The sequence below is a fragment of the Myotis lucifugus genome, unplaced genomic scaffold (genome assembly GCF_000147115.1).
Source record: "Myotis lucifugus unplaced genomic scaffold, Myoluc2.0 scaffold_20, whole genome shotgun sequence".
NCBI classification, from domain to species: domain Eukaryota; kingdom Metazoa; phylum Chordata; class Mammalia; order Chiroptera; family Vespertilionidae; genus Myotis; species Myotis lucifugus.
Genome location: NW_005871068.1, coordinates 7,198,313 through 7,218,391, shown reverse-complemented (window position 1 = coordinate 7,218,391; position 20,079 = coordinate 7,198,313). Strand labels below are relative to the sequence as shown.

The 20,079-nt window shown below is 39.7% G+C and overlaps 2 protein-coding genes across 2 annotated transcripts in view; both read right to left on the bottom strand.

Annotated features, from left to right (window-relative positions):
- Positions 1-20,079, bottom strand: part of IL1RAPL1 (interleukin 1 receptor accessory protein like 1) — a 1,338,708-nt gene that overhangs the window by 172,097 nt on the left and 1,146,532 nt on the right. The gene's annotated exons all lie outside the window — the stretch shown is intronic.
- On the bottom strand, positions 1,595-1,972 carry LOC102428554 (sperm acrosome membrane-associated protein 4-like). Its single transcript, XM_006085665.1, has one exon. The coding sequence runs from the start codon at positions 1,970-1,972 to the stop codon at positions 1,595-1,597; it is 378 nt and encodes a 125-aa protein (XP_006085727.1).

The window sequence follows — 20,079 nt, the reverse complement described above, 5'->3', positions numbered from 1 at the left end:
AATAATTTCAGAATATAAAAGCTTTTCAAACACATATGGAGCATTAATGAAAATTAATAACACACTGGGCCTTCTTGAAACTCTACAAATTTAAAAAGATTAATATCATTAAATAAATTTATCCTAATAAAATGTTGCTTTTATCTTGTATATTAAGGTTGTTCAATTGTTTGGTTGTTCAGCTGTTCGGTCTATTTGCATGTTAGGGTTTTATATATATATATATATATATTACATTTTTATTTCTAAAAGTTATAGTTTTCATTTTAAAATCTGTTTAGTCTTTTTCTATATTTTCTTGCTTCTTATTCATATATTCAAACACTTCTTTTTCTTTTTATAATATGTTATACTTATTTATATTCAATTTTAATGATTTAAATATTGCACTGTGTGCCCATTATCCAAAGTCAAATTTTCTCCTGTCACCATATATTAGGACCCCCCATTCACACTCCACCCCCTTCCCTCTGACAACCACCATTCTGCTGTTTTTGTCCATGAGTTTCAGGTTTATATCCCACATATGAGTGAAATCATATGGTTCTTAGCTTTCTCTGACTGACATTTCACTTATGATAATGTTGTCAAGGTCCATCCATTGTTGCAAATGGCAGTATTTCATCCTTTCATATGGCCGTGTAGTATTCCATTGTGTATATGTACCACGTCTTTATCCAATCCTCTATCACAGGACACTTTAGTTGTTTCTATGTCTTGGCCACCATTAATAATGCTGCAAGGAACACAGGGATGCATATATTTTTGCGAATACATGTTTTTTTTAGTTTTTTGGGTATATACGCAGGCTAGGGATTGCTGGGTTGTATGGTAGCTCTATTTTTAATTTTTTGAGAAATCACCAGACTGCTGTCCATGGTGGTTGTATCAGTCTACATTCCCACCAGTTGTGAATGAGGGTTCCCTTTTCTCCAAAACCTCTCCAACACTTGGTATTACTTGTCTTTATAACAGCCACTCTAACAGGTGTGAGGTGGTATCTCATTATAGTTTTGATTTGCATTTCCCTAATTGCTAGTGAGATTGAACATCTTTTCATATATCTATTGGCTGTTCATACATCTTCTTGGGACAGAATGCTTCATTCTGTTTTGCCAGTGGTTCTCAGGGAACTTTAAAAGACAACCAATGCCTAGGGCCCACCCCCAGTGATCATGAATTAATTGGTCTGAATGTGGCAGGTGTTTCTAAGAGTTTGAGAACCACTAGATAGTGTGATACAGTCTCAAGAGATCTACATGCAGTTCAGCCAACCATGTCCTGTGTTTTTTTTAAGCCATCACCTTTCGCAGTCTAAAGAAATCTGGCCTCTGGTCCTAGATTATCTGGATAATTTTCTCAACTCATCACTCCTCTTAGCTATAACAGCATAAGAACTATTACTTATATCTAAAGACTGTTACACTATCATTTACGTGAAAAAAGTACTGTAAGCTTTATCATCATTATTTTATTTTTTGTGTCGGGCCTCTGGCCATTTAATGGGGGAAGAGGGAGTGGGAGGGGCAGGAGGCACAAGGAGCAGTGGAGCCCTGAGACCAGTCCCAGGCCCTGCCCTTCACGCTGGTCACAGTCATTGAAGCAGCAGCAGCACGCCCAGTGCCAGGCAGGTGGTGGCCGCTGCCTTCAGGCTGCCTGCGGTGGTGGGGGCCCTGTTACACAGTTCGCCATCGCAGCAGGTGGAGTTGAACTTGTAGGTGATGCCCTGGTAGATGACAGGCTCTACACGGAGGCTACAGGAAGTGGACAGCATGCAGCCTTTGTTGGTGACAGGGCCGAGGCCGGGGATCATTCCTTGGCCGGTGAAGCACTGTTCATCGTCGCCACAGGTCATGAGGATGCCGGGGCAGATGGAGGATGAGTCGGTCACATCACAGAAGATGCACATCTTGATGCCTGTCATGACTGTGGGCAGAGCCATCACTAGGAGCAGTAGCCAGCCAAGGACCATGGTGGCCTGGTGGCGGTGGGCCTCCCGGAACTGCTGAGTGACACTCCGCACGCCCACAACACTTTTGTCCCTGGATCTGGCCTCCCGGGGTCAGCACTTGGGAGTGTCCTTGGTTCCCAGCGCTCCGTGTCCCTCTCAGGAGCTTCTTCCTGACCACGGCTCCCAAGTCGCAGGGTCTCTGAAGCTTCCCCGGGACAGAGACAGCCAGTGGCTGCTGCCCCAGGAGAATCTTTGTGAAGCGGAATGGGGTGACCTCACAGACCCCTCAGGGTTCCACTGGACACTCTGGGGGTGAGGTCATGGGTGGGGGAGGGGTGTCACACTTTGAAAGGTAGGTTGGCCCACTGACCTTTCAGGGAGTGAGGTCATTGCCACCCTGCCTACATACAAATGCTCAGCCCAACACTTGCCATCCTGGCCACTCAGTCTTAATCTCTGCTGGGTGCTACGTGCTGCTCCTGCCCAGTGCCCATGGTGAGCCCGTTTCTCAGATGGGCAAACCAAGGCTCAGTAAGAGAAAGTGAGGTGTCCAAGGCCTTAGAGCCAGGTTTATTTAATTCCAAAGAGGGCATTTATTGAGCACCTGCTGTGTGCAAGACCAGTGCTAGATGCATTAAAGGCCTACTCTTGCACTGTGATGATAGGACTCGGAAAGGTGGGGCTCACCACAGCTCCCAGGCTTCTAGCATTGGACAGGGTGCCAGGCACCGTGCAGGGAGCTCCACCTATGCTCTCCAGTTGGAATTTTTCTACCTATTAGCTCCATTTCTCAGATGAGCAAACAGGTACACGGAGCAGGCACAGCCAGAACCTGGCGCACAGCTAGTGCTTAACAAATGGGGTCATTATAGGAAGCAGCTGAGTCTCAAAATAGTCCCCACGGGTGTCAAAAAAGGAACTCTTTCTCTTTCCAGAGGGGGAAACTGAGGCATTCCTTAGTGGGAACAGGCAGAGCCCAGGTTTAAACTCAGGTCTGCATCCAGATGATAATTTAAGTATCTTAATATGTTGTCCTCATGGGGTAGGTACCATTGTGGTCCCCATTCTACAGAGGGGATGTTGAGGCCAAACATTGGCAGGATTTTATTTTTTTTAAATATTTGTTATTGTTGTTGACTATATTATAGATGTCCCCCAATCTCCCCCTTCTTCCTCCCCTGCTCCAAGGCCCTGCCGTACTCTAGGTCTTCACCACACTATTGTCTGTGTCCATTGGTTATGCATATATATAATAATAAAAGCATAATATGCTAATTAGACCAGATGTCCTTCCAGACGACCTTCCGGATGAAGCTGGGGCTTCGAGGGATGCCCGGGTCCCAGGTGCCTGCCAGCGGCTGGAGGGAAGCCCAGGTCCCAGGTGCCTGCTGGTGGCCAGAGGGAAGCCTGGGTCCCAGGTGTTGTTAGAGGGAAGCCAGTGCCGGCAGCCAGGGGAAGGAAGGCCTACTCTTGCACGAATTTCGTGCATCAGGCCTCTAGTATATATATGAGTTCTTTGGTCAATCTCTTCTCATCTCCAAACACCCTGCCCTCTGAGATATGTCAGTCTATTCTATGCCTCTGGACCTATTTTGTTCGTCAGTTTATTATGTTCATTAGATTGCACTTATCAGTGAGATCATGTGATACTTGTCTTTCTTTGATTGGCTTATTTCACTCAACATAATATTCTTCAGGTCCATCAATGATGTTGGAAAGGGTAAGAAATCCTTCTTTTCTACAGCATAGTATTACATTGTGTAAATGTCCCACAGCTTTTTTACCCACTCGTCTACTGATGGGCACTCAGGCTGTTTCCAGATCTGAGCATAAATTGTAAATTATGCTGCTATGAACATAGAGGTGCATATATTCTTTCTGATGAGTGTTTCTGATTTCTTGGGATATATTCCTAGAAGTGGGTCAAATGGGAGTTCCATTTTTCATGGTTTGAGGAACCTCCATACTGCTTTCCACAGTGGCTGCACCAATCTGCATTCCCACCAACAGTGCACAAGGGTTCCCTTCTCTCCACATCCCTGCCAACACTTGCTTGTTGATTTATTTATAATAGCCATTCTGACAGGTGAGAGATGATATCTCACTGTGGTTTTATGGTTGTGGGAAGTGAGTCTCAACCCTAGTAAAGTGACCTCCAAAAGCAGCAGCTATTTTAATGTTGTACATGGGAATGTGTACATTCCCATAAGCAGATGGCACAGAAGGGCTTAACAGGCATAGCTTTACACTAGTACTGGTTCTGCCCTAAAAACATGTCCTCCAAACATCTGTCTCAAAAATAAATGGTATGGATTAAGAGAAGACTTTCAGACCAAAGTTGTGTTAATATTTCCTACCCTGCCTCCTTTTTAAATAATCTCTGTACCTTTTAAATATATATAGTCTAGTAGGAAAGGAGATACAGTATTTTGGACTAAGCAATCATGAAGAGATTAAAAAATACTTGAAAATATTTGCCTTGCTTGAATCTAGGCATGGAGGTGTTTGTGTGTGGCTCTCTCTAGTTTTTAAACTAATATTCAAAAATAATTTTTTTCTGAATACAGTAATCTTTATTTAATTAAATTTTAAATTAAAGGTCAGAGTACCTTTTGAAATTTATTCATTACAAATATTTTGAAACAACACTATGTTGCTGATGTAGGGAGGGATTTCACTGCTGCTTTTGAGAGATAGAGAGAGAGAGAGAGAGAGAACTCATGTCCTACAATAAGAAAAATTACAGAAAGAATTAGAGTTGGGTCTTCATTGGAGGAAGTCATATAGTAATTCAAGCTGAATAATTAAATTATGAGAATCCTGGAAAGCCAGCCTTATGTTTACTTTGGTTGGTCCTGGAGTAGATATACAGAGGGTATAGTGGGGAATTGAAGCTCTGTGTTAGTGTAGATAGCATATAGTTCAAAAAAAGTGACTGAAAGGGGCACTTGGTCTTGTGACTCTATCATGAAGCATCTGACCCAGAGGGAGATCATGGCCTACTACTATTCAGAATGACCCTGCAGTAGAATGCTAGATTTAGCTAGGAGTCACAAACTACTGTTCAAGTTCAAAGCCAATATTTACCGAGTCTCTCCTTGCTTCAGTTTCTTTAGTGCTTTTTGTAAAGATTCACTGAGTGCCCTCTTTATGCATGTCACACTTTTTGGCGCTGTGAGGACACTGGATAAAACAGAGGATATGCCCTTCAAAACCCTATGACCTAGTTATGGAGCTGAGATGTACAAAAGCTCTAGGCAACCAACTATGATATCAGGCTCCTCTTCTAGAGAGTCAATTATTTTTAAAAATACTCCACTGTTGAACCTCAGAGGGAAGGCAGGGGAGGGTAGGTGGGAAGAGATCAACCAATGAACTTGTATGCATATATGCATAACCTGTGGACACAGATAATGGGGTGGTGAGGGCCTGGGGGGCAGCAGCTGGCTGGAAGAGGTTAATGGGGGAAAAGAGGGAACCATGTAATACTTTCAACAATAAAGATTAAAAAAATACTCCGTGTGGCATATTTCCTTATTTATTTAACATTTAATTTCATTGTATTGTAAAATTCTTAAAACTATCCTAAAATATCCTAGAAAACAATGTTTTTTAAAATATGTATTTCCTCACAAACTAGTCTGTATACCACTGTCTAGTCAAACTTTCTGCGATGATAGAAGTGTTCTATATCTTTTCTGTCCAATGTAGTAGCCATTAGCCACATATGGCTATGAGCATTAGAAGCGTACCTAGTGTGACTGAAGAACTAAATTTGTAATGTTATTTAATTTTAATTATTTTAAATTTAACTAGCCACATTTTCTAAATGTATTATACTCCCAATCTAATTTCAAATTTAGAAAGTTGAACCACTTGTAACACAATGCTTTGCATGTAGCATTTTTCCAATATTCTTTGTTTAGTAAATGGCCTAATATGTATTGCTAATCATAATCTGGCAGTCTAATGAACTAAGGAGACTTAACAAAATGCCTAACACACACAGCAGTAATCCCTTTTTATATGGAAAGAAAATACTATGAATAAATTTTATAGGGGAAGTTTTAAAAGTGCTATTAATCAAATATAATTTCAGCAAAGCCCTTATGGTGATTCAATTCAGGAAACTGAAAATGAAACAGCTGTTTTTATATTTTAAAATACATCCATAAAATGAGAAAAACAAGTAACTTTGTTTCATTAGGCTTTGCTTTTAATTTTTCAACTAAATAATTCAATATGAAATTAAGCAGCTAAAATATAGGGCTACCTATATCAAAAGAGATAGTTTCAATATCATAAAAAGTAAGTTTATTTTATTGTAAAAATAAAATGCCATTCTAACTTTATCTTACTTCTAACAACTAAAAAAAGCAAATATAAAAATAGAAACCAAAGACTATCTATTTGAAATATTTCTAAAAACAAATATAAGGAATCACTACTAAAATAGAAATGAGAGTCTGGAGGCTTATAACAATTTTATGAAACAAGCTGTTCTGTGGCCTTATAAAGTGAAATCTCTCTTTAATTATTCTGTGTTGAATTAAGAAGTAAATAACCATATTCTAAAGAAGCCTCCCTCTCCCACTCAGTTCAGCTTCTTCAAAGGAGATGCCACACAGCATCCTTGGAATTCTCAATTTGATCAATCAGGTTGTGAAACATCCTTTTGTGCAGAGAGTTGTCATTCTTAGTGCAGTTAAATTCGGTTTTATGGTTTAAAAGTGCCCTATTAACTTGGTGCTTCCTGCATTTTCATTAACTCCAAACATATTTGATATATGTTAAGCGCCCCTGAAATGAAACTTTCCTTCTGGAATAAGTCATTCTATTATAGCGGCTGCTTACCACGGAACTTGCTTTTGAACATTACATCGCTTTAATGTGATTCCCTATGAATCGATGCTTTGGATGGGGCTATACAACCCTAGCATTTATAACCATATGCTGTACTTTAGTCCAAGCCTTTTCCCTTCTCCCCGACTATAAAACTGTGAAGCAAACAATTTTTGAATTCAAAATTATACTTCTTTGTAGGAGAAACTTCTATGAAGTACCGGGGTATACGTGAAACTACCCTGTTCCCACACTGGGGCAATGATTCTAAATTTTGGAGATCTATCAGCATCACCTAGCAGAACTGAAATTAAATAGAGCCCTGGCCTGTGACAGACCAACTCAATCAGAACCTTTGATACAGGTGCTCAGGATGCAAATTGTAAAAGCTCGGCAGGTGATTATAAAGCACAAGTGTGGGCACTGTTCTCATATTTTAGCACAGGGCTTGTTTGAACAGATTTAAAGTTTCTGATTCTGCAAGTCAGGAGTGGGCCCTGAGAATGTGCACTTCTAACAAGTTCCCAGGTGGTATTGATGCTGCTGGCCTGGATACCAAGCTTTGAGAATAACTGCCCTAAAGCCCTGAGATTGAGTTAGTCCCTTTGAATTCTCTTCAGAGATAATGCAAATTATCAGAGGCCATCCTTGTCATTGAATATGATGCCACTCCTTTTCCTCCTGCATTGATTTATCAAACGAAGGATGACGAGGCTCCCAGGTGGGAATGAGAGAGACTCAAATTGATCCTATTGGTTCCTTGGTGGCTTCTTGAGCAGTTAATATATTCAGAGTTGGATTTAATGAGGGGCTGTCAGAACAGTTCTGCCACGTGAGCGTATTACCAAGTACCTTATGGAAAAGGTCACTTTGATCCTCCCTTTCTTAAAAGAAGAAGCTTGCTAGGTGGGAGTCCTCATTCCTTTATTCAACAAAACTCCTACTATGTGCTAAGGCAAATAGAGTAGAGCAGAAGAGAGGCAAGATCCTTGGTTTTATGGAATTGGCATTATATTCAGAGTAGAGTGCCTGGCTTAGGGTGTTGCTGAGCTACCTGAGATAAGATGGTAGTGATGGCCTCACAGTGGTGTGGCATTTGACTTGAGACTTGGATACTGAGGAACCAGAAATGTGACATCAGAAGCCAGAGCTTTCCAGGCAAAGGGAGCAGTAAGTGCAAAGGTCCAGAGGCTGGGCTATCCTGGCTTTCTATTCAGAACAGGAGAAAAGACCATGTGGCCAGAGTGAGCGGGAAACGAATGAGATCTGAGAGGCCAGAGATTGGAGGTGGGGGGTGTTTTAGGCCATTATTGTAAGTCTGGATTCATTCCATGACAAGCTATAAGAGGCTTCTAACTAAAGGAGTAACATGATGTCTTTTTTCCTTTCATTATCGTTCAGTTGCTTTGTTAACCAGAGAAGCAGAGCTACAGTAGAAGAAGGGAGAGTTAGTCGGTGGAAAACACAGCTTTCTAGGTGAAAGTTTATGAAGGCTTGGCTCAGTGGGTAGAGTGTTGGCCTGCATACTGAAAGGATCCTGGGTTTGATTCTGGTTGAAGGGCACATTCCTCAGTTGCAGGCTCCTTCCCAGCCCTGGTCAAGGCTCGCGCAGGAGGCAACCAATCAATGTGATTCTCTCACATCAATATTTCTCTCTGTCTTTCCCTTACTCTTCCACTCTCTTTAAAAATGAATGGAAAAATATCCTCAGGTGAGGATTAAAAAATAAATAAATAAAAATAAATGACACAAAAAAGGGGCATTGGCTCAAATGATCTCATTTTCTGTGATTCCTGTTCTTACAATGATAGTAGGAGCTGAATAGATACATCTGAATAGATACACCTGCTAAATAAATACTTCTATCGTATTAGGAACAGGAATATATATGAAATGACATGTGTAGGAGAACTATGAAATGTTACATATTTCCATCAATATCTTCTTGGTGGAGATATAACATTACAGTACAAATCCAATTAAAAAGCTATTGTTATAATATTTAATAAATCTATTTAAACCTTAAAATACTTCCCTTTGAATTATGTATCTGTAAATTAACCTTGATGGATACTTAAGGTGGTTAGCATTTTAAATTCCCTAATAAAAATTCACACTTTAAAAATAATTATGTAAGACTTTTAAGTATCATTATCAAAATCTATACCAGAAGATTTATTAACTCAAAAAAGGGATGCTCGAAATAATTATTCATGGATGAAATGAGTGTTGGTCAAGATGTGGGCCTTACCATGAAGAAGGCATAAGCCCTTGGCAAGACCAGGAGCCTAATACTTTCAGCTACATGCACTAGTTCTAGTTCTAAGCTTCCTTTGATCTGACTTCTACTCTATTTCATGGAAGAGTCCAACCACTGATCTTCCTCATAGAGAACCTCTCTTGCAAGGGAACTAGTGGCACTTCCCATGTACTGAGAGTGAAAACTTTAAGACCTAAGCTCAATAACTGTTTTGTGCCTATTTAAAATGCTCCTAAATGTTGGCACATTTGACAGAATTTGGTCTACTTGCTCTAAGTCTTGTTTTAATTTTAGCATGCCACCTGGTATGTTGCCATGGATCATCCACCTGTCTCTAACAGTAGGATTCTAATTAAAGAACCTGAAAATTTCTGTATGGTCAAATTGGCCTAGGTTAGCTTTTACAACAGAGGCTCAGAACATTTAAAGCAACTACTTGTAGAAATAACAGACTGAGTTAAGTATGTCTTTAAACTTTTTTAAAAGGAACTTGGAGCCCTCCATTATGTTTCTTTTAAATATGTTTTTATTGATTTTTAGGGAAAGAGGAAGGGATAGGGAGAGAGATGAACATCAGTGGGTTGCCTCCAGTATGCACCCAGACCAGAGACTGAACCTGCAACCTGGGCAATGTGCCCTGACCAGGAATAGAACCAGTGACCTTTTGGTGCATGGGATGATGCCAACCCTCTGAGCCACGCTGGCCAGGGCTTAAATTATTTTGGGGGGCTTAAATTATTTTGTGAACACTTAAAGTTTTGATGATTTCTTTATGCTTACCATTTCAAAACTAATGCTTTCTTTCATTTTCAAGTACAGGTTTGTATTGCATTTATAAATTGGATGAGTTTACTTCAATTCCACAAAAATGGAAAATAAATGCCAAAGTGCATGATCTGAACATTTCATTCATAATGCACAGATCAAATACACTAAAAAATAAAGTTGTGTCTGTGTTAAACATATAATTGTACTTGCAAAAGCAGAAAGTTAATCCCTATAACTTCCTTTCTTCAGTTATCTAAATACACAGTCACAGACAAATATCAGTCCTATCCTCCCCTACTGCTAGCTAACCCAGGGATTGGTGAGGGTAATTTCAATAGGACACAGCAGGTCCTCCTGGAGCAATGGCTTCACAATATATGCATTTTTAATGAGGACAGGATCTCATGCTATGGATAAATATATAACTGTTCCAGTGCACAGCCTCCAACCCCATGCTTTCCCACCCCCCATGTTTTTTAATGAAGTGTTTTATTGAAATATTGAGAGTATATTTTAATTCCAACATTGCATTTATTCATTCACTCCTCAAATATTTATTGAGTGCCTCCTGAGAGTCAGAATCAGTGAGCCATTCTTTTGATCATGACTATTGTAATAAATATAATTTCTTATATAAAAGGCCTGTGGCCATCACGCCATAACGCCATCACGACCAAACAAGCAGTGACTCTCGTGGTGGGTGGGGCAGGGCGCAAGCTACCAGTGGTGGACAGCTAGGAGCGGCAGAGGGTGGAACGGCCAGCTGAGGCAAGCAGAAGCGAGCTACTTGTGCACGATTTCCTGTGTGCTGGGCCTTTAGTAAGTAATAAGTGTATTAAGTTTAATAATGTAATAAATATAATTGTGACCCTACTTGAGAATAAAAAAATATTGTCTTTTGTTAGTGCAATAGTGATGGTTAATCGTTATTACATTGCCAGGATTCCCTACAACTGACGCTATGTTAATAGATTAATCAGGGGCATAGGTAAAAGGAAGGAAATTAATTTAAAAAGAGAATCATCAAGAATGAGTTGTCTGAAAAGATGCTGAGTTGAGGAAAGAAACAGATGATCTCCTTCTAACCTTCTCAACCTGCTATGGCTTTGTACAGTCTTACTCAACATAATATGATACATAAAATATAATATAATGAAGAAAATCAGAAATTGGAATGGTTTATTGGATACTGTGTAAGAGAGAAGTATCTTCTGTTTCACATTTCTCAGAATCAGTGCCTCTGAATGGATTTGTAATTTCTCAGTGAAGGAGGCAATGTGCATGTGAGTATGTACATGCACACACATTCATGTCTGAATATATGTGGAATGAAATACATAAGCTAAAAATTGAATTCAAGGTCTGTTGCTATTTTTTACCCCATATTACTATATTTATAGAAACCACATGGACTTTTAATTACATCAGCTCTCATAGTTTCCATTATCCATGATAAGTAAAGAGGGTTGATAATGAATAAAATTATTGAGTCTAGAATCAGCAACCTGGAATTGTTTAAAGATCACTAAGCTAAGCCCAGCTGCCGTGATGAACTAGGAGGTCACCATTCAATTCCCAGTCAGGGTATATGCCCGGTGTGGGCTCAATTCCCAATAGGGGGCATGCAAGAGGTAGCCAATCAAGGAATCTCTCTCATCATTGATGTTTCTACCTCTCTCTTACTCTCTAAAATCAATAAAAATACATATTTTTAAAAAAGATCATCCAGCTGAAACTTGTAATTTTTCACATAAAGATTGAATATCATGTCCAAATTTACATATTTAATGGTAAACCAGGAAAAGAACCAGAATACAGATTACTTCCCACCTGCCTTACAAGCAGACCAAGGTTTCTGAATGACCCCCAACTTCTATCTAGGTGCTCCCCTCTGCCTATCTCTTAATTCCTGGTGTTCCAATGTTTGCCTCTTTTCCTTCTCAGACCTTATACTTAAATGGTTGAACTAGTTTAAAGTGTTAATCCTTCCATGAGTATTTCTATCTTAATATGGATCTAAATGTAAACTAAAGAAATAAAACTCTAGAAACACCAATCAGAAAGGATATATGCATCCCTATGTTCATAACAGCACAATTTACCATAACTAAGATTTGGAAACAGCCTAAGTGCCCATCAACAGATGAATGGATTAGAAAACTATGGTACATCTACACGATGGAATACTATGCTGCTGTAAAAAAGAAGGAATTCTTACCATTTGCCACAGCATGGATGGAACTGGAGAGCATTATGCTAAGTGAAATAAGCCAGTCAATGAAAGAAAAATACCATTATAAACTGATGAACAAAAATAGATACAGAGGCAGAGCAGCATCGAACAGACTGTCAAACTACAGTGGGAAGGCTGGGGAGGGTTGGGGATGGTGGTGGTAAGAGATCAACTGAAGGACTTGTATGCATGCATATAAGCATAACCAATGGACACAAGACACTGGGGGATAGGGGAGGCCGGGGGAAGGTCAAGGGGGAAAAAAGGAGACATATGTACTACTCTTTGTAATACTTTAAGCAATTAAACAAAATTTAAAAAAAAGAAATAAAACTCTAAACATGGGATTTCAGGCATACATAAGGATGGGTAGATGGCAGTGGAAGGAAGTGTTCAGACCCTTCCAAAACCCTTGAAATCACAGCACATGGTAGGTCAGCTTCCTGGTCTCCTAATTAAAAGGCAGTTCAAACATGATTTATATAACTGAAGACCTGTTGAACATTTTACCAAAATTAAATTCTACTGCTAGGAAATGTGTTACTAATGAGCAGAAAAGCCCTATAACACTGAATATGCTTTATGGAAGGGAGTTCATGTAGAGTAAGGTAACTTGACAGTTTCACCAGATGAAAATGTTTAAGAATCAATACTTCAAAAAATCATTTCAACAAATACTCCGAATTTTGACATATTAATAAACTATGCATTCAGTACATCTATACAGAGCATGAATTATGTGTGCCAGATTCTGACCAAGGATCACAGGCATTGCATCAAGATAAGGGCCCTAACTCTCTTGGAAGTTATAATGGGATTGAGGGAGGTGGTGATACAAGCAACAAAGAAACAAACAAATAAACAAACAAACAAGTAATTTCAGATGGAGCTAACTGCAGTGAAATAAATAGCATTGGGAGATATGATGAAGATTGACCTGGGGTGTCCGACCTGTCTGACTGGTGTGGCTCAGGGGTTGAGCATCAACCTATGAACCAGGAGGTCACAATTCGATTCATAGTCAGGGCACATGCCCGGGTTGCAGGCTCAATCCCCAGTATGGGGTGTGCAGGAGGCAGCCAATCAATGATTCTCTCTCATCATTGATGTTTCTCTCTTCTCTCCATCTCCCTCCTTCTCTGAAATCAATAATAAAAATATATTTTAAAAAAAGATTGACCTGGGGCTACTTTGGGCAGGATGGTCAGAAGGCTTCTTTGGAGAGGTGATATCTGAGCTTAGACCTATGGGACAAGAAGGGAGAAAACATGAGGCAACTGAAGGAACAGCAAGAGCCAAAGCCCTAAAGTGGGGATGAATTTGGTATGTGACCAGAAGGGGATATGACAGGAGATGACATCTGAGAAGGAAGCAGGGACCGGTTGATGTAGGAACTAGATGTATATGATAAGGAGTTTGGACTTGGTTTCAGGAAGTCATTGAGTAGTTTTAAGTAAGAAAGTGGCTCACTCTGATTTCCCTCTAAGAAGTAACTTCACTTCTGTGCAGAGAATGGATTATAGAAAGACCCATGAGGAAGCCTGGAACAAGAGGGTGACAGAAAACTTACAGACAGGTACAGGGCCAAATTTGAGACATAATCAATCTGATTTGATGGATTTGATATCAGAGGACGATTTACCTATATTGTCAATTTTAGGTACAGGCAAGATGTGCAATCCTATATAATAAAACCCTAATATGCAAATAGACCAAAAGGTGGAATGGCGGAACGTCAGGTCATTATGATGCACACTGACCTGTGTTGAGCGTCTTCCCCCTGAGAGGGAGGCAACTGGTGGTGGCGATCAGGGGTGGGGGTTGGGGGTTAGGGCTGGCTGGTGGGCGGCGCCAGGTCGCCAGCCAAAGCGGGTGCCAGCGGGGGCCCCCCATCACCCTGCCCACAGGTCGCCCCACAGATGGCCCTGATTGCCAGCCAGGCCTAGGGACCCTACTCTATATATTGGGAACAGTCTCTTAGATTTAAAAATTAAAACCTGGCAAGGCTCCTCTAACACTGAAAAAAACAGGATGATGCAGTGATGACATGCATGGACTCTGGCTTGCACATTCTGTGGTTCAGCCTTGATTCTGACACTTTTAACAGTGTGACAAAGCTAATTACTTAACTTCTCTCTGCTTCAGTTTTTCCACCCATAAGATGGGGAAAATGGTACTACTGCCTCAAAAGGATCATGTTATGTACTACTTTTTATAATCAGGGCAAAAAAATGTAGCTTCCCATACAAAAGCAAGATGCCTTTCACCTGTATGAAAAATATGGTCACTGGTGCAAGCAGTGTTTCAGATTGTGAGAGGGATGTCCGACTGCCAGTTTAGGCCTGACATCCCCTGATGGTCCAGGATTGTGAGAGGACGCAGGCCGGCCTGAGGGACCCCCCTCCTCCCGCCCCGGGGCATGAATTTCATGCACCAGGCCTCTAGTTAAATTATAAGGATTCAGGGAAATTTATAGAAAGGCTAATGACATTAGAAGATATTTTATAGTTTGTAATAAGAACCATGTATGTTTGAGACATAGGCTTTAAATGAGGGGAATTAAAGAAATATTAAAAGGAAATAAACATTCACAAAAACAGGGAATGGGACAAATATTTTCTGAGTAGCACTTAGTGTATTGCTGTAATTCATGGTGAAGCCTAGTGTTAACTTTCAATGAAATCATATAAATTCACTGAAACATGAAAGAGCAACTTTCTTTCCTTTACAGAAACAGAAAGGCACCAAGTATATTTCAGTAATAAAATGTTTATGCTGATTGGATACTGCTTTATCCTCATGAGCTATATACCTAAAAGAAATATACCAGACAGGGAAATTCATCAGGAATATTAGACTTACAAATGTTAATTCAATGTGTAACTGATATAAGCATTCTCCCCAAAGTTAGTTACTATCTGTCTTCTTATGATCAGAAAACCTTGCATAGTATTATTTTGTTCTTAACTACTGACTTTGATCTGAGAAGCTCAAATGCTGAATGGTACGTTCGTTTTCTGTTAGATTATTAATATGAACTAGGTAGCCAACCTCCAATCTCCAAGAACACCTTACGATATATACAAAATCTCATGAAGAAAGATAAAAATAAATGAAAGATTTTTTCAATAGTTTGCTGAAAGCCGAGAAAATGAGAAGAATCATTTATCTGATGTCAAATGCAAACTCTGAGTAAATAATCATACTCCAGCCAGCTCTGTATATTGTGACATTGTGGGAAGGTGAGTACGGAAAAGAAACTTAATAAATCTTTGTTGAAATTTTTTTTAAAAAGTGGTTTCAATTTGTTGCAAGAAAAGTTGTTTCACCTCAACCTATTGCCAGAAAGCTAAGAAATTTAACTTTTCCAAAGTTACAGATCACCCAGAATGAGAGTATCTTTTCTTTCTGTTTTCCAGTGTACCTTGCAATAAAAATTGGGAGTCTATACCTAGAATAAAGCTGGTTAAAAGAAAGTAAAGTTTAATGGACACTGGTATCATATATAAATATCTTGGTTGAATGAGTTCAGGGACATAAATTGGCAGTTTTCCCAAGGCCTAAAGGAATGATTGCCCTCAGTTTATTTCCTAAGAGTTTTCATTTTGGGGAACTTAGTGACTTGGCATCATGAAACTTTACTTCAGCAATTTCTTTCTTTTTTAATATATTTTATTGATTTTTTTTACAGAGAGGAAGGGAGAGGGATAGAGAGTTGGAAACATCGATGAGAGAGAAACATCGATCAGCTGCCTCCTGCACACCTCTTACAGGGGATGTGCCTGCAACCAAGGTACATGCCCTTGACAGGAATCGAACCTGGGACCTTTCAGTCCGCAGGCCGACGCTCTATCCACTGACCCAAACCAGTTAGGGCTACTTCAGCAATTTCCCATAACCTTCAATAAAAATGAAACTTTAAGGTGGATTAAACCTCATGTGAATATGATTTCTTCAAATCCAACACACACAAAAAAGATAATTTCCCCTTTGCATTCAAGACTAGAAAGAAACAACACCAATGAAGATTAAAATTCATGGGAATTCCTCAAAAAACAAGCAATGCATAACGCTCTATGTTCCAGATTCTCTGCTTTAAGCCTACATGTAAATAGTGAGACAAATGATGCACCAATGAAAAGGTACAATATACTAGTACATTTTCTGACTGATTATAAAATGAAGTCATATAAGTTATTTTTGCTTTCTTTGTCACAAACATAGTTAATTATGGAAAATTTAATATCTAAAGTTGAAAGACTGGCTTATTATTTTAAATTTATTTAGTGATCCAAAACATTAATACCAAGCATGACTGCATCAGGGGTTTTTTAAATTTATTTTTTCTTTATTTTATCTTTTCCCATCACAATTTATCCCCCCTCTACCCTCCTCCACCTCCACCACCTTCCTGCACCCTGCAATCACTACATCATTGTTTGTGTCCATGACTTCTTTCTCTTTTTTTTCTCCTTTTTTTGCTCAATCCCTCCACATCCTGCATCAGGGTTTGTTTTTTTTTAATTTATTTTGTTGGATTCAGAGAGGAAGGGAGAGGAAGAAAGAAGTAGAAACATCCACGATGAGAGAGAATCAAGGATCGGCTGCCTCCTGCAAGTCTCCCACTGAGGATCGAGCCCACAACTCGTGCATGTGCTCTTGACTGGAAACGAACCTGGAACCCTTCAGTTCGAAGGCCAACACTCTATCCACTGAGCCAAACCAGCTAGGGCTGCATCAGGGATTTTTATTAAGATTTTGGCTTTACCATTTAAGAACTGATTACAAAAATTGCAAAAGTTTCTATTGTACATTCCATGAGATTAGATTAGAGTAGGGTTACAGTTGCTTCATGACCCTGATGAATATTGCTTTATTTTGCACAAACTTTACTTTTTTCCATATAATGTGTCACTTTCTAACATGCTATCTAGTTTATTTTTTATTACATGTTTTGTCTATTGTCTGTGTTCCCTCATTACACTATCATATCCATAGAAACAGAAATCTGGGTCTATTTTAAGACCAAGTGCCTATAAGAGTGCCTGGGACATAGCAGGCACCCAATAAATATTTGTAAAATCAATGAATATTCTTAGTTCTGAATAAATCCAAAACCAATGCCTCACTGAATAATTGTATATACTCATGCATATATATATATTTAATTTAAATCCTATTTATTTCCAATGCCTTTGTTATCTGTGGGTCATCAATCAGTGCATGTTGATAGATTTAATAAAATATTACAGAGCAACGAAAATTGGGCAAGCATTATTTGTTTTAAGTAATTAATTTTTAAATATCATTAAAATGGATATCAATGCTTTAACAACAGTGCTTTATTATTAAGTAAACTTTAAAAACAGAGTTTATAGTAGCTGATGTGACCCTTGGCTAGCTTGTATTATCTATATATATAAAAGGCTAAGCAACCGGCTATCCAGCTGACTGGCTGACTGGCCAGTAGGTATGACATGCACTGACCACCAGAGGGCAGACACTCAATGCAGGAGCTGCCTAGCGACAGCAACTTTGCATAGTGCCCTCTTGCACTCTGGGATCCCGCAGGGGATGTCGGACTGCCAGTTTGGGCCTGATCCCAGCAGGCCAGGCCGAGGGACCCTACCTGCTGGAGGGACCCCACTCACTCTGCAGATGCCCTTCAAGCCCTGGCGCCACCCCAGGTGCGGCTGGGGAGGGAACCTGAGAGGTTGGCTCCAGGGCGTGTCCGGCCCGTCTCACCCAGTCTCGTCCCATGGCCACCTTCTTATTAATTTCCTTTCAATGTGCACGAATCCATGCACCAGGCCACTAGTAAAACATAAAGATGCTGTCTTTGTTAGATAATTCCAGCAAAATATAGAAACAGAATTACATGTGATATCTAAAAAGATTATGTTATAGTGCAAACATAATAAAGACTTTGAACATATGGAATAAAACCTGATTTTCTTTTCCCAACTCCAAATGTCACAAACACCTATGCAAGGTCTTAATAGTACAGAAACGGATGCATTCTTCACTTCCATCTGTCTAGTACTCTCAGGATCCTCTATAACCCAAAAGTTATCTTCAGGTTTTCAGCATCCCATAATTTTTCATACACTTTCTTTCCTTTTTAACTAAGTAATGACTACTTTTTAAAATAGTAAGGGGAATGGCTTCTTCTAATCAATATTAAAACAATAATACCTTGCCCAGCCGGCTTGGCTCAGTGGTTGAGCGTCAATCTATGAACCAGGTGTTCACGATTTGATTCCCGGTCAGGGCACATGCCCAGGTTGCAGGCTCAATCCCCCGTGGGGGTTGTGAAGGAGGCAGCTGATCAATGATTCCCATCATTGATGTTTCTATCTCTCTCTCCCTTCCTCTCTGAAGCCAGTAATATATATATTTATTTATTTATTTATTTATATTTATATTTAAAATCAATAATAATAATACCTGACTAATACGTAACTAAAAAAGCCCAGCTCATTTTCTTCATAACAAAAATGTCTAAGTTGCTGCAAAATATGTTGGCTGTAGTTTAGATTGTTTGGGAAAGTTTAGTGTATTTTTAAATTATTCAGAATTCAGTATGTGAGCAGTATGCTATATATCTTGCTGTGCCCTGCCAGATGTACTCTCTGCTCTCAGTACTAAGTGATTGCTACCCTCCCCGGCCCTCCACCATTCTGTATTCCTTTAGGTCCAAGTTGGGTTTGATCAATGAAAATATCCTCCAGCCATAAGAAGAAGAACAGAGGCCCCTCCTGCTATTTTTCTGTGGGTTTGTGGGAGTCCTCTACTGAGGACTTCATCTCCTGTCTGAAGGCCTCTCTGTAAAAACAATCCTGCTTGTTCCCCTTTCCTCTTATAGTCTAGGGAGAGTAATGGCCCCTATTGGTGCTAGTCCTAGGGTCCAACACTATCCTTGCTGCTCTTCCACGCTTCCTATACCTTTGTAAATAGTCTCTCTTATCTTACCTGGTTTGTGAGTGCCATCTCCTTCCTGCTAAAGCTCTGATTAGATACACATTGACTTTCTCACATTGATGTCGTGCTTTAGACACTAAGACTTCTTCATCTCTGTAAATGGTGCAAAGCTTAAGCAAAGACTGGTGAATCACTCATTCCTCCACATCCTGTTAGTGAATTGTGTCCAGTCTGCTACTAAAATACATTTTGAAATTGTCCGTTTCTCTTTTTCTCTACTGCCAGCCTTCTAATTGAAGCTACCCTCATTCCTACCTGGGCATTGCAATAACCTCCTAACTGCTCTCTTTTTTAGAAAAATCTATAATAATAAAAGCATAATATGCTAATTAGACCAGACAGCTGAATGACCTTCCGGACAAAGCCAGGGCTGTGAGGGCCGAGCCCCTTGCATGAATTTCATGCATCAGGCCTCTAGTTGAGTTATAATTGACATACAATATTAGTTTTAGGTGTACAATGTAGTGACTCAACATTTATATACATTATGAAATGACCACCATAAAAGTCTAGTTATCATCTGTCACCATACAAAGTTGATACAATATCATTGTCTACCTTCCCTGTGTTGTAATTTACATCTCCATGACTTACATATCTTGTTACTGGAAGTTTGTGCCTCTTGATCCCTTTCATGTGATTCTCACCCTCTGCTTCCCTGCTTTCTTTTTATTGCGGCAGTCTTTATGACTTCATTCCCTACTTCTTGATCTCCTCCTACTTCAGTATACATATTAAACAGAGGCTTTTTAAAAAGACATAAATAGGTAATGCACCTCTAACATAAAACTCCATAATGGCTTCCCATTTCACTTTAAAATGTGAATGCTTTACAATGGCCTATGAGGCTGAAAAGAAACAAATCTCTCTGCATAGCTATCCATACTCATCACACAAGTCCATCCACCTTTTAGGCTCGCTGTTCTCCTTTTGGCTCCTCAAAACAATTAAGCTCTTTCTCATCTTGGGGCTTTCACATTCACTCTTCCCCTAACTGATAAACCCTTCTCTGGGGATTCTCCAGAAATGGATCTGTGCTACCCT

Coding starts and splice junctions, on each gene's coding strand:
- LOC102428554 (XM_006085665.1), bottom strand. CDS start 1,972: ATGGTCCTTGGCTGGCTACTGCTCCTAGTGATGGCTCTGCCCACAGTC.